At 43.8% G+C, this 15,401-nt stretch overlaps 1 protein-coding gene across 2 annotated transcripts; it reads left to right on the forward strand.

The window, feature by feature from the left end:
* The first annotated feature begins 16 nt into the window (after positions 1-16).
* Positions 17-14,679, forward strand: LOC111601078 (tyrosine-protein phosphatase 1). Of its 2 annotated transcripts, none has more exons than XM_023317504.2 (10): positions 17-418; positions 5,250-5,643; positions 11,155-11,262; positions 11,317-11,409; positions 11,473-11,614; positions 11,686-12,550; positions 12,713-13,392; positions 13,452-14,070; positions 14,134-14,311; positions 14,381-14,679. In XM_023317504.2, exons 2-10 carry the CDS (start codon positions 5,494-5,496, stop codon positions 14,468-14,470), a joined length of 2,925 nt encoding a protein of 974 aa, XP_023173272.1. In that variant the 5' UTR covers positions 17-418; positions 5,250-5,493; the 3' UTR covers positions 14,471-14,679. The 2 variants fall into 2 exon arrangements, with proteins under 2 accessions (XP_023173272.1, XP_023173273.1); XM_023317505.2 differs by having other exon boundaries at positions 5,255-5,643.
* Positions 14,680-15,401: the final 722 nt, after the last annotated feature.

Genomic DNA, 15,401 nt, shown 5'->3' on the forward strand with positions numbered 1-15,401 from the left:
ACTAGTTCGTCGCTGCTCGCCTTGGTTTGTTCGGTTTCGGAGAAAAAATTAAATTCTATTTTATTTTGTTAATTTTGTTCATTATTGAAAGCAGAATTGCTTGTGGTTTCGTTACGTGTTCCATATGTAAACCCTAGCTCGTATAGGCAAACAACCAGCATACCATAACTTTATTTTCGTTTTGCGGCTTCGTTCTGCCGTTCCATTTTTCCTGTTTTATTGTTTTCCTTTCAACTCGCGGTACGTGTGCGTGTGAGCGACCGATCAATGCATAAGTGTGTGTGTATGTGCGTCAATATTTGTATAAAGTTGCGAAGGAGCCTTACAAATAAATGTGTTCTTCATATTTGCTGAATTTGTTGCTATGTAAAAAGAATACACACAACGTAAGACGTACCTAAGTGCTGGATGCAAAAAGGTGAGCTGCAGTTCATGTCCAAAGCGGTTCTTTTAACTCTTTCTCTTACGCTGCTGACTATGTGCTCGTGTGTGTGTGAGTGCGCTTATCTGCAGCCGCAGGCAGAATCAACGCCACAGTGCGCTGTTTGTTGCCCTTTGATTATTATGATTTTACTCTCTTCGATGTTCACTCTTACTCGCACACATACACATGTACATGTATGCACAGCTCAAGATGCCGCCTACTCAACGAAGCGCAGTGTCGCAGCGTCTGTCTGATTTTCTTGAAAATCACAGTTTGAAAAAGAGAGGGAGAGAATGTACTTGCACTCACACACACACACATTCTATATTAATTCCAGAAATAAATGCACACAGTCTGTATGCATGAGTTTGTTTATGTGTGTGCGTGTAATTAATCATGGTACTGTGTTTACAAATCCTTTAATTAATTGAACTAGCTCTCTTGTGTTTGTAACTACAGCTCGCTCTCTCTCTCACTCTCTGCCTTTTGGAGCGCAATAGGCTTAGCACAGTTTCGCTGTAAATGAGATTAGTTGACTTCAAGCCGTCGCGGCGCTTAAGCGAACTGTTTAGTAGACAAATTTCGATTTTTTTGTTTAACGGTAAAAACAAAATGTGTAAGGTAATCATTAAGAATATAAGAAGAAGCGAAGCGTAAACAACCAGACAGCTCTTGACTGTATGACTGTGTGTGCATGTGTATGTGTATGTGCGCATGCAGCCCGGGGGCTGCTTGGCTCTGGGGGCTACTGTTGCATGAACACACAAAAATAGCATAAGAGCATCTCGTTGTCGGGGTGCGTGTGCCGTTCGTATGGTCGTTCGTCAGAAGCAATAAAAATTAAAAAGCAAACAGCGATAAGCATTGCCCCTGCCCCTTTTTGCCTTAGCCCTGCGCACACATGGCAACCCTGACGCATAACGGTAAAGCATATAAAACCAAACAAATGCAAATGCAAATGCACAGACAGCAACAACAACAGCAGCAACATTATTGATGCCTCTCTGACACGACAAATTCAATTGTGCCCATCTCCCTCCCTTATCAGTTGAGCTGGCCGCACGTGGGGTTGCTAACAGACGAAGCTTTCAGAAGGCTGCCCACCTTTGACCGCTTTGACTTTGATAAGGATTGCCAGGCAGCCAAAAATACTAAATTAAAGCCAGATTTGTGGCATGGAGCATATTTTTGATGTAAGCGTCGCATAGTTGGTGACAAAATTGAAATACCCTTCATCAACGATTTGAGTGATGTGTCCTAATTGAAATTGAGTGGCAGTCAGAGCCAACTGCACCCCCTCTTTCTTCGCCTTGTTATAATTCTCATTTTCACCTTTCCATTTGTGTGTTTGCTGTTTCAAGTTACGTTGACAGCAGGTTCAACGGCTGCGTGTTCCATTACGCAGATGGCAGACCGCACAGTGTGTGGCTTTCGGTTCCGTTTCTAGTTCCAGTTCGAGTTCTACACAGTCCACAATGTGACCTCTCTCTTGAAGCGTTAACTATTGCTGCCCCGTTTCCATTGGCCAATCGGCTTGAGTCATCTGCAGTCGCATTTTATCTGCAAATCTACGTGACTTGAGCAGCTCAGCTGACATCGAAGCTCAGTTTTAAGCGCTGCCAAATACTTAACCGGTTCAACGTTGTCAGACTCTCCGCCTTCCCCCTCTCTTTCTCTTCCTCTCTCTCTATCTCTACTATCCACTTCCAGCATCTGGCAAGCAAATTGGATTTGCTTACGTTGCCATTTCCTCCATTTGCTCAGCGGGTCACGCGAACAAAGCAAAAGCACAACTCGCACAGTGGTTCCCAGGCTGTCAAACATGTAATTAACTATGTTTAATAGTTATAATCATAATTGCTGTCTTAAATTATAATATGCAACTAAACTTGACTTGTATAACGGCTTATTTTATTTGCTGCTGTGACTTATAGACTTTGTCCCACTGTCCATTAACAACGGAAGCTGTTCCAGCAGAATTTCCAGCTTTGCCCAACAACTACTCAAACAATAGCATATTAAATCTGCATACACACAGACACACACACGCCCATATACACGCACACATAAATATTTAAATACTTAACATTATAAACAAAAATTTTGCAATTCGAGTGAGAGAAAAGTGAGAGAAGTTTGGCCTCAAAAACTCGGTCAACGAACCAAAAGTTTGTTATTTTGCGCTTATTTGTATTGTGTTGTCATGCGAATAAATTTGATATATATTTTTATATGTGAGGAAGTGTTTGAGCTTTTGTTTATGCACTTTAAACAATACGACTGTTTAGCCAGAAATATTCCTGTTCTTGCTGTTGTTCTTGTTCGCCTTTGTTGTTGTTCATTTCATTTCGTTTTCAATTAATGGCAAAAGCGCAGAATAATAACAAAGACATACGTAATAAATACAAACAATGTGATCACCTGAATACCCCTACTACAACCCCGCACTACCCATTTCCCATATAGAGAGAGGGTAACTACGAAAAGTCGTCATAACCACAATGAGAATCGAATCGAGTCGAGTAGCGTCTATAAGGCTTCCCGTTCATATATGGCCCGTTGGTCGATGTCGTTTTGTCGCCAATTCCCTGAAATGGGGCGACGGAGAAGGCCTTGTGGGCGTTACCGAAGCAAATGACGCAACCTCGTTTCTGTTTTCTATATATACCCTGTAATCTATAAAAAGACATCAGAGCAAGCAATGGAAGGTGACAAAAGTGTCATATTCAAATTAAAGGTTCTTAATTGTCGCTTTCTTTATCTATCAATCAATCGATATCAATATATATAGTTCTAAAAGCTAAAGTAATTGACGAAAAAAACCTAATTTCACATAAGTCTCATGTTTTACTTGGTCGATAAATTGCTAATATTTAGATCGATATATTAACATTTTGCCTTCACACACATTGACACACTTCCGAGCTACCCACAGGGTATCTAGTAGTCGCAGTAATTATTTCAGTTGGTTTTTCTTCAACCTGTTGAACGCAATATAAAAAATTATCGACCCATTAACAAACGGTTGAACGGGTTACGCCTTGTGTGCCTAACAAATTTGCATTCATTTGCCGATAACGAAATGGAATTAAGAGTAACCCCCAACCCCTCCCACCTGCTGGGCACCCTACTGCAGCCCCCCTTCGCCCTCCTGCCTAATCAGCTTAACCTACTGAGCAACCCATGTGGAAGGCATTAATTGGCTTCATGCTTCAAAGGTAAATAGCTTGCATAATAGGCTAATGGGACAACTAGATAGTTCGATATAAAAGAGATTTAGTTAAATGTTGCTCGAGACCGAGATCGGTAAACAGATTGTAGAAATCTTTATGAGGAGCAATCAGGCTCTCAATGTGGATCAAATGAGCTCTCATTGAAATGTATTTCAACGAGAATAATAAGTTTTTTATATGTGAAATAATATTGTTAAATACCTTCTAGATTCTAGAGTATTTACGTGACTTAACATGCAAGTATTTACTTTAGAGCTAAATACCTTTTAGCTAAATACCTTTTATGCCAGAGTATTCAAGCTTCGCGTCTATTATTATTTTGGTTAGGGTATTCTAAAGCCTCGCAGTTTAAGCTCACATAGTTCACACTCCCTTTTTAACGCATTGTATTTTGTCATTGTTTATTTTGTAAGGTGTAGTACTCAGGTGAGTGACGCTGTGTGTGTGTGGGAGCGGGTGTGCGAGGGAAACACTTCAGCTGACAAGTAGTTTGGCCCAAAGGTCTTCTTACTGGGTCTTAGACAGCAATCGGCGCATATTTTCACGCGCTGACGAGCAACGCAAACGCACGCACACACACACACATACACATACATACATACAGACAGAGCCATGCATTTACGCACACACATACACACTCACAGCGTAGACAAGTCGTTGACAACTGTAGCGAGTGACTAATATCGCCTTTGTCTACGTCTTCGGACTTCCTTTTGACTTGGTCGCAATTGAATCAATGGAGTCTATGTTATGGACGTATGAGTGTGTATTAGATACGCTATGCATGTGTGTGTGTGTGTGCTTATCTTTCTTCATGATAGATGCGCCTTGCAGTTGGCTTATGAGCTGTTCCACATGATATATGAACTAGTTATAAATGTTTCGACATGATTTCGCTTGCTAGAAACTCATACTTAGTATAAATACTATTTTAAGTAGAGTAAACTAATATCAGAAACAAAGGAGTCAAAGTTAAAATTGTTTTGCCACAACTGGAATTTGCTTATCAAGTGCATTAGCCACTGTGTGGCTTTCACTTGTATATTTGTTGTATATATTACTGAGCACCCACACACAGTCACACACACACACACACACACACATAGACTTCGATTGCTATTTAAGTATTATGCCATTAGTTATAGCAAATACAAATACAAGTATTTTGTACATGTGACAGATAAAAATATTTATGTGCTCTTCCCCTCTCTCTCTCTCTCTCTCTCTCTCTATGTCTCTCTTTCTCTTTCTGTGTTCTATATTAATACACAATTTCCGGCTGGCAGGCCCAGCCAAAAGAAAGAAAGAAAACAAAACTGGGCGAAAACGTCAAGTGCAAACGTAATTGAAAATGTTTCCATGTTATTGCATAAAGCCAAATTCGTCTGTTTCGATTAGATTAGATTGCAATCTCTAAAATATTAATAACATTTGTATTTTGCTTGCAATAACATTGTATGTTAAGTTAACAGCGCTGTTACGACAAGTTTGTTAAGTTGCACTTGTTTTTCGCTTGTTAAATATGTAATCAAATGTTTGTAACTCACCTATGTCAACATCTGATTTAATCAAATGTCTCAATCTCTTTGCAGCACAGTAGAGGAAGATAAAGAAGTATTAAGTCGAACATCCATCCAAAGTCTTAGCCATAACGTGAACGACACGTCCAAACAAAGGTCGAAAGTCTTGCCATTATTTATTGAATAAACAAACTGCCAGCCACAAGAGGAGTCTTTCAGCAAGTTGCTAAAGGAGGACACGCACACCTACACTCACCCACACACACACACACTGCGAAACGTTTAGATTTAATTGGAAGCAGAATGGAGCGGGGCCATGTTTGAACGCTTCCGCTTGAGCAACCTGAGCAAAAGCTATCGACAACGCGGCGCATCCTCAGAACTGGCGCGCGACAAGAAACAACAGCGGCAGCAATGCGTCACCGTCCTGTTCCTAGATGACATCACGCACACCTTTCGGATCGAGGTGAGTACAGTGAAGACTCTGCTAGCTAAGCTAGGGATAAGCTCTAGATAAGCTTAGCTTGCAAATTGAATTCCGATTAGCTGATTTTAGGTTCACTTAGACGAGCATTCACTGTATGTATGCAGCCTTCACACCCACTCGAAAACCCCTGTAGCACTTCACAAGTTGCTTTCCAACTGTAAATTGCGAATTGTGTAAAAAAATCAACGAACTCTTGAGCATAGAAAGTCTACTTGTATATATTAGCCATTGTTTTCTTAAATACTCTGCCTTTCCCTCCTCCTCCTCCTCCTCCTCCTCCGCAGCTTTTTTCTTTCCATTTGCACTTGAAAATTGAATATTCGAAACTCGCTTTCATTTTGGAGGAGACAAACAGGCAGATAGACAGACAGACAGACAGATAGACAGACACGCACTTGTCGAAGAGGCATTCGCATTGTTTTCTTAATTACAAAAACACTCGAAATGGAAAATAAAGCTTAAGTTGCGCTTAACTTAAGATCTGCTTGTTCCGAATCGCACTCAAATTAACGTCAGCTTACAGTTAGTCAACTAAACTGGGTAAATAGTGAAATTTATGCGTGTGGAACGATGCGAAGCGATATATACACATAATACATTTACGTATATACATACAATTATTGTTGGAGTTTTCTATTATTCCTATATTAGATACATAAATTCATTGAAACTGAATGAAAATGGGAATACAGGGCATAAAGGTCTGTTGAAGTGTATGTAACAGGCAGAATATCAGGGCGAAGACCTGAGTTGATTTAGCCCCTCTGATCGAGTTTATGAACGTGTCGAATTCGTTTCAAATGATCGATAACTCTTGCTGTTTCGATTAAAAACATTATCGAAGCGTTATTCAGTTACTAAATCATAATTTTAATTACAATCGCGATCAGTCGTTCGACCTGTAAAGACGTGAATTCGAACAGCCTTCGCTTAAGCTCTACTGCTGCAGAGTTCTAAAAATAGAACTTTGCGGTGCATTCTTCAACGCAACAGCAACAAAAACCGCACACGCAGCGTTTTCTTATCGCTTGCTTCCGCGTAACTCAATTGCTTTAATTGCAATTTACGAAATTTCGTCGCTTGGCGCGAGTGCGCCTGCACTCAAAAGCACAATCCGCGATGACATCTAATGTCAATAACCTCGCTACAGCTGTAAAGGTAAATGCAGAAATGCAAGCCCAGCTTAACGTTGTGATGGCAAATAGGCAAGCCTCCATCATGCCAATAAACTCAAAAATAGATATCGCCTCCGTGCAAGGCATCACTAACAACAAAAACACGAAACGTAAACAGCCAAATTCACCAAAAACCATCAAGAAAAGGCTCATCTTCGACGAACCAAGCACCAGCAATGCAGCATTAATATCAGAAAATCGATTTTCACTGCTCGTAGAAGAAGATGAAGACTACAGCGAATCACCTGTAGCTCCAGAAGCCCCAGTATTGACCGACCAGCAAACTACTCCGAAACCTCGTCCGCCCCCCATATGGTGTCCAAACATCAAGTCTGTGGCCCTACTTCAACAGATAATAGATAAAGTAATTGATGCTAAATCATACGTAATTAAGCCAAAGAAGAATAACATAGGTGTATTAACCCAATGCAGTGAGGACTATCGCAGAGTTATAGACCACTTTACTAAGCTGGAATTGGAGTTCCACTGCTACCAGCTTAAGGAGGACAAACCATATAGAGTCGTGTTCAAAGGGCTTCACTCCAGCACTGATACAACACTAATTAAAAAGGAATTGGAAACCAAAGGCCACACAATTACAAATGTGCACAACCCACTGAGCCGTATGGACAAAACACCGCTAAATATATTTTTTGTTGACGTGGCTCAGGCCCCCAACAACAAAGAAATTTTGGACATTCGAGTTGTCTGCAGGCAACGCTGCACAGTGGAACTGCCAAGAAGATACAACGACCTGACACAATGCCATCGCTGTCAAGAATTTGGACACACACAACGCTACTGCCACAAAGCTCCCAGATGTGTGCGTTGCGCCGGGAAACACGCATCCAAAGACTGCACCCGCGAAAAGGACCAGGCACCAACTTGTGTGCACTGTGAGTTACAGCACCCAGCCAACTATAAGGGCTGCCAAGTATACAAGCGGTTGCGCAAATTGCAATCCCCAGCACAAAAAAGGAGTCCCACACAAACACCGTCTACGGGTCCGAGTACTGCTTCCGAAATTACAAGGCCCCGGAGCATTACCCAAGCCACGAGCTTTGCAACGCCTATTAGTGGTGTTTCTTACGCACAGGCCGCTAGAGGTGGACCGTCAAATAAGAATACCACAAGTGACACTTTGTTCACTGAAATGCTTCAGCAACAACAACGTCAGTTTGACGCAATTAATGCCGAGCTCAAAGCGATGCGAGAAGTACAATCCCAACAAGCAACCATGCTAAACAGTTTAATGGCCATCATAACCAAGCTTGCCTACAAATAATGGCTTTACGTGTGGGTATCTGGAACGCCAATGGCCTGAGAAACAAGACTCAGGAACTGGCTGCGTTTCTCTCACAAGAAAACATAGATATAATGTTAATAACAGAAACTCATGAGTGCCCCACTACACAAATTTTCGGATACGAACACTATCAGGCTCATGGTGAAGGAGCAAACTGCTTTGGTGGATCCTCAATCCTCATACGAGCAACAATACCGCATACACCTTTACTGCCAATTTGCAACGCAACAATGCAGGTCTCAGCCATCACCCTGCCTACGTCTATTGGAGCGATCGAAGTTGCGTCAATTTATCTTCCGCCAAACACTGGTCTGTGTGATCATCACATGGAACAGGTTCTAGGCCAAAGGTTGAATAAGACCCTCATCGGCGGCGACTGGAATGGATGGCACCCATTTTGGGGAAGCAATAGTGCGAATCGTCGCGGAGAAGTCATATTTGAGGCGATTCAAAACTTACAATTCAGCATATTGGCGACTGGAGCCCCCACCCGTTACCCAATTAATGGACACAGGCCCTCGGCAATCGACTTCGCTGTCTACAAAGGCATCTGTGACCGGCAATTGACCATTGAAGAATCCTTGGACCTATCCTCTGACCACCTGCCACTAATAGTCACAATCCACGCGCAGCCACAGCCCTTGCCCATTAGGAAACAACTACTGCCAGCAGGATCAGATTTAGGAGTCTTTAGGCGCGAGCTCCATTACTCTTTGCACATAGAAATGGAACTTAACACTCCTGAAGACGTGGACTACGCAGCAAACAAACTGCAGGAAGAAATAGTCAAAGCTGCGCACCAAGCCGCCCCACCATCTTGCCAAACAAGACAACAGTCTCCGTACAACATCCCCCTCACCTTGGAGGCCCAACACCTACTAATACACAAAAGATGGGCCAGGAGACGCTGGTTAAGATTACGCACGCCTGATGCCAAATCCATGTACAACGAAGCCACGAGGCATCTTAAAGCTGCTCTCGCCCTGCTTCAAAAGAGGTGTATCAGCGATGCGCTGGTACGAGCTGAATCGCCCACTGACGCAGAGTTTCAATTATGGAAATTTACAAGAAAGCTCAAACGGCAGCCAATACGACGTCATCCCATTCGGAGCATTTCTGGTTCCTGGCACATTGGAGACGAAGCTCAAGCTGAGGCTTTTGCAAACCACCTTCAAGACCAATTCACGCCGGTGATTACCGCAGAGGCCTCAGAAATCGAAGCAACAGAAGACATCGTTCTCTCGCCCCTCCCAGCTGAAGACCAGATAACTGGATGTACAAAAGAAGAGGTTCTTGAACACATCAGAAGAGTGAAGGCAAAAAAATCCCCTGGATATGATCTAATAAACGGCAGAGTCCTTAGAGCACTGCCTGACTCCACCATAGACTACATAACTATGGTGTACAACGCCATGCTCCGCATCCGGCACTTTCCAGCCTGCTGGAAGCGCGCCGTGATTGTGATGATTCCTAAGCCTGGCAAACCCGTGGGAGAAATTGAGTCGTACAGACCAATTAGCCTGTTGCCAGTACTCTCCAAAATATTCGAAAGAATATTTCTGGAACGAGTACTGACACATCTGGGACGCCAGGAGGCCATTCCAAACCATCAGTTTGGCTTCAGGAGACAGCATGGAACACCGGAACAGGTTCACAGAGTTGTGCACCATATCCTTGGAGCCTTTGAAGAAAAGATGTACTGCTCTGCCGTCTTTTTAGACATCAAACAGGCGTTTGATCGAGTTTGGCACCTGGGACTGCTGCAGAAAGTGAGGACCACCCTTCCAGCCCCATTTTTCGCGTTGCTATCCTCATACCTTATTGGAAGAACCTTCCAAGTGTCAAGGGGGCAAACAGTATCCTTGACTAGACCAATTATGGCTGGAGTACCACAGGGTAGTGTTCTAGGCCCAACACTTTATACTTTATTCACAGGAGATATGCCAACTCCCGAGCCAAATATAGGAAGTACAGATGCAGTACTCATAGCGACCTATGCAGATGACACCGCCATCTTATCACGTCACGTATCTGCGCAAGAAGCTTCAGACTCACTACAAAAATATCTGGACTCTTTCGGACGCTGGGCAAAACGGTGGTGTATCACCATTAATGCACAAAAGTCTGTACATACTACCTTCGCCACTAGAAGAGGAGATTGCCCAAGCGTTGCATTGGGGCCCACTATTCCCAAAGCCTCAAAAGTAAAGTACCTTGGTATCACTCTTGACAGAAGGCTGACTTTTAAAGCGCACATAAGTCAAGTAACCTCAAAATGCAAAAGCAAGCTAAAAACCCTCGACTGGATGCTGAGAGCTTCAAGCAAGTTGTCTTACAGCAGCAAGGCCGCCATCTACAAGGCAATAGTTGTCCCAACCTTCGTATATGGTATCTCTCTATGGGGCTCCTCGGCGAAGACTACAAGGAACAAAATTCAGACCCTGCAGAATAAAGCACTACGCAGATGGACTGGAGCCAGCTGGTTTGTAAGAAACTCAGTCTTACATAGGGATTTAGCAATTCCCACAGTTGCTGAACTCATTGGGCGACACAGTTCAAGATACGCGGACAGACTTGCAGCGCATCCTAACCATCTCGCAAGCAACCTGGCTATAAACAACAATAGGCGAAGACTGAAGAGATTGCATCCTCTAGACAATATTAGAACTAATTAAGATAGTAGCTACAAGTGCAGAATAATTGGCATATCTGCCCTCCCATTAGTTAAGGTTTAGAGCTAAATGCGCTATAGAGTCTAAGACAATAAGCTGCAACAAAATAAAGAAATAAATATATTGCCTAAAAAAAAAAAAAAAAAAAAAAAAAAAAAAAAAAAAAATTTTAATTACGATTATGACATTGACTGTATTCAGTAACAGAATTAATATTTTCATGGACTTGGATTAAGTAATCCTAAACTAGTCAAGTTAAACAAATCAACTATAGACTGATAAATATCTAGCTTATCTATGTTGGTCTTATATATTTCAAATTTTCGTGCCCTTTTAGAAACGTGCAAAGGGCTCTGAGCTACTGGATCAGGTCTTTCACTATCTCGAGCTATCCGAAAGGGATTACTTTGGTCTATTATTTCCACAGAAGCCCGGTGATGTTGTGGTAAGTGAAAGAAGCAGTTAATCGATCATTCAAGCATTCGATTACCTCTTGCAGAGATGGGTGGACGCACAGAAGCAATTCAAGAAGCAATGCAGCAGCCTCTCGCTCGACAACGATGCCGTTCCATTATTAGAGTTTAGAGTTAAGGTGGGTTTATCACACATATAAAGCTAAAGATCAACAGCTAATTCTATATCCACTTGACGACAGTTCTTTGTAAGCGATCCCAGTCGGCTGCAGGAGGAGTTCACACGCTATCAGTTCTATCTGCAGATCAAGCGTAACATTTTGCTGGGCCAATTGCCATGCTCCAGCAACACCCAGTGCCTGCTTGCCAGCTATACGGTGCAGTGTGAGTAACGAGCAATCCAGAGTCTATCTGTCTATAGACTAAACTAATCTGCAATTTGTATATGTCAACAGCTGAGCTGGGCGACTTCAATGCCGTGGAGCATCAGACGGGCTATTTGAGTGGACTGCAGCTGCTGGCTGAGCAAACGCCAGAGGCGGAGCGCAAGATCTGTGAGCTTCATAAGCTGCATCGCGGCCAGCTGCCAGCTGATGCGGAATACAATTATCTGGAGCATGGCAAACGCTTGGAGCTCTATGGCATCGATTTGCATAAGGCAACCGATTCCAACGGCAAGGATTTGCAGCTGGGCGTTTCGGCAATTGGTTTGCTCGTCTTCCAGCATGCGCTGCGCATCAACACCTTCTCGTGGAGTAAAATGGTGAAGGTGTCATTTAAGCGCAAGGATTTCTTTATACAGCTGCGCCGCGAACCAAGCGAAAGCTACGACACGCTGCTCGGCTTCGGCATGAGCAGCCACAAGCATGCGAAGGCTTTGTGGAAATCCTGTGTGGAGCATCACAGTTTCTTCCGACTGAAGCGGCCGCATCGATTGTCACGCTTCCTCAACATCAGCCTGGGCAGCAAATTCTATTACTCGGGCCGCACCGAACTCCAGGCCGTGCAGGAGTCCAAGCAACGTGGTCGAATCCACAAGGTCTTTGTGCGTTCGCCTAGCAAACGTCTCTTAGCTGGCAATGCACTAGCTGCCACTTGTGGTGGCAGCTCGGCAGATGGCACGCCACAGTTGCTGCACAACGGCACGGGCAGCGGCTCCGACAGCGCCGCCTCGCACAACGGCAAACCGTCCGCATCCACCATACTGACCATCACGAAAACGAGCCGTCCACATGACACGTCCAAGGTTACGTCCAAGCAGGCCGATGCAATGCCTCGCAAAGCCTGGGAACAGCACAGCGACGAATACGATATACAGCTGTGAGTTTTGTAAAGAGAGAATGCTTGGAGTAAAGCTCTGCAAATGAATAGAATAGCTAGATGGAGTTACAACAGCAAAAATCTTATAACTATCTAGTCCATAGAGTTAATACCATCAGCATTCTCAATCGCGCTAATTTGTATTGTTTATTTCGTTCGCAGCGATGTTGGCTTCATTGAGCAATGCACGAGACGCTTTGAGTCTGGCACGCCCTCCCCCATGCCGCCCGCCTACAGCTCGGGGCAGCACAGTCCCATACTACTGCCTACAACTATAGCGGATGCCGTGGGTCAGCCAGAGAGTGGCAGCGATTTAATCACCATGCGATTACTGGCCGATGAACAGGGTCGTTACGGATTCAATGTTAAAGGAGGCGTGGATCTTAGTTTGCCCGTGCAAGTGTCCAAGGTGGTGCCACACACGCCCGCCGATCGGTGCACGCCCCGTGTTTGCGAGGGCGACGAGGTGCTCATGATCAATGGTCGGGAAGTGCACGGATTGCGGCACGAGCAGGTGGTGGCCATGATACGCGACTGCCGACATCAATCCAGCGGCGAACTGCTGCTGACGGTGCGCCCCAAGCGTTCGGCTCCGCTGCTACTCGAAGAGGAGCCCCTCTACCAGTATGTGCCCGAATCCGATGAGATTGGCTCGCACTCTAATCTGCTTGATGGCGATGCTCTCTTCACTCAGAGCCTCTTGCTGCTCAGCGATGGCCTCGCATCGGGCGCACTGCTTGCTCAATACGAACTGATGTATCGCAAGAACCCCGATCTGGCCATCACGGAGGCTCGAAAAGCAGCGAATGCGCCCAAGAATCGATATCGGGATATATCGCCCTGTAAGTGCAAAATAATGCCGATAAGAAATCTTTAACTTATTCAGCTTTATTTCCCCCAGATGACTGCACGCGCGTCTCTTTGGTCAACTCGCTGACTGGTGACTATATCAATGCCAACTATGTGAATATGGAAATACCAGGCGGTGCAGTGAATCGATATATAGCGACGCAAGGCCCGCTGGCCAGCACCACAACAGACTTCTGGCGCATGGTGCAGCAGGAGAGCAGCCATCTCTTGGTTATGCTTACAACCGTAATGGAGGCAGGTCGTCAGAAATGCCATCAATATTGGCCCGTTACGGGCGACGAGCTGCAGCTTGGCGACGGTTTCTCAGTGCGCTGTCTTAGCGAGAAACCGGATGAAACGGGTAGCTTTGTCTTTCGTGAGTTTGTGCTGCGGGATAAGCACGAACAGCGGCACATTCATCACATGCAATATCTCGCCTGGCCGGATCACTGTGTGCCCTCCGATCCCAATCTGTTTCTCGAGTTTACGGAACGCGTGCGCGCTGCACGCAATCGCACGCTGCTCCAGGAGATTGAGGAGAGTCTGAAACAGGTGCGGCTGCTCGACGCGGATGCTGATGAGAACGGGGGACTCATGAGTGAACGCAAGTGCGCCGCAAGCAATGGAGCAACGCCCGAGGATGAGACACCCGTATCCACCAGTGTGCACCAGTGAGATATATAGATCTAGACTGTGTATGAGAGCAAAGGCTAATTAGTTTTCTCCTCTCGCAGATGCATTAGCGCAGCTAATCCTCCCGTGATCGTGCACTGCTCGGCAGGCATTGGACGCACTGGTGTGCTCATACTGATGGACACAGCTCTGGCGCTGATGGAGGCCCGCGAGCCTGTCTATCCGCTGGATATAGTGCGAACCATGCGCGATCAACGCGCTTGCATGGTACAGAATGTGGTAAGTTTATCTTATCTACTCAATCATGACTCGCTAATCTACAGCTCTCTTCTCCCATCTCCTCTCCAGAGTCAATATCGCTTTGTCTGCGAATGCATTTGTGCTGCCTACATGAAGATCTCCCGCAGCAGCGCGGCCATCAACGATGAAGACGATTAAGCAAACTGCTCTCCAATTTATACTAGCGGACAATCTGAATACGAATTCTTCCTCCCTATATATATCCCGTCTTGCATGGCGCTACTGATTCTTCTCAATCTATATATACTTATCAATCAATCTTATTGTTAGTAAACCCGTAGGCATGCATACATACACCCCGCCCGCATAAGTATCTATGCTATATCATTATGTTTATTATTATCATTATTATTGTCTATATATTTATAAAATGCGTGTATGTATGTATAATCAACTCTGTATATCGTAAATATAATTTGTATATCTGCATATGGGCAATAATCCACGCAAGTGCTGAAAAAACTCGTATGAAAAACAATTCTAAATTTTTACAAAACACAAAATGAGAACAAAACTACCTAAATCACGTATACAAAAAAGCGAATAAAATAAATTGCATATTTATTTATACAGATAATTACAGAGAAAATAATATAAATATAAACAATCTATATATTTATGAAAAACAACAGCAACAACAAAAAACAAATGAGAAGTAAAAACTGTTAGTATTTTAGCACCAAATTTAATTCGTATACATATATGTATTTATGCTGAAAATCAGAACTAAATAAATATTATAAAATAAACGCCTGGAATAATTAATAATAATTATGTTAAGACTTCGGTATATGGAGAACTTACCTGAGACTGTTTATACTTTAAATTGTAAGACACTTTAAATGATATCAGACTTAACTTTAGAGTAGAAGCATTCACTTGCTAGAGGACTCAATTTATATATCTAGTAAGTGGATGCCGCGATTCACTTATTCATTTCCTGATGAGTTACTCAATTGCCTTATTCTCTATATGAATGCAATCTGAGAAAGAAAGAGTACTCTATTTTCTACTGCTCCTCCAGAAATAAAGCCCAGCTTGCTTTGATATCGTCAAGCAAAGAAAAAAC

Source organism: Drosophila hydei, unplaced genomic scaffold, assembly GCF_003285905.1.
Source record: "Drosophila hydei strain 15085-1641.00,03,60 unplaced genomic scaffold, DhydRS2 tig00000243-arrow-arrow-pilon, whole genome shotgun sequence".
In the NCBI taxonomy this organism is placed as follows: Eukaryota; Metazoa; Arthropoda; class Insecta; order Diptera; family Drosophilidae; genus Drosophila; species Drosophila hydei.

Bases quoted from the DNA above. Each gene is read 5' to 3' on its own strand.
- LOC111601078 (XM_023317504.2), top strand. From the start codon at position 5,494: ATGTTTGAACGCTTCCGCTTGAGCAACCTGAGCAAAAGCTATCGACAA. The intron at 11,615-11,685 runs GTGAGTAACGAG...ATATGTCAACAG, and splicing joins TGCCAGCTATACGGTGCAGT to CTGAGCTGGGCGACTTCAAT. The intron at 14,312-14,380 runs GTAAGTTTATCT...TCTCCTCTCCAG, and splicing joins CTTGCATGGTACAGAATGTG to AGTCAATATCGCTTTGTCTG.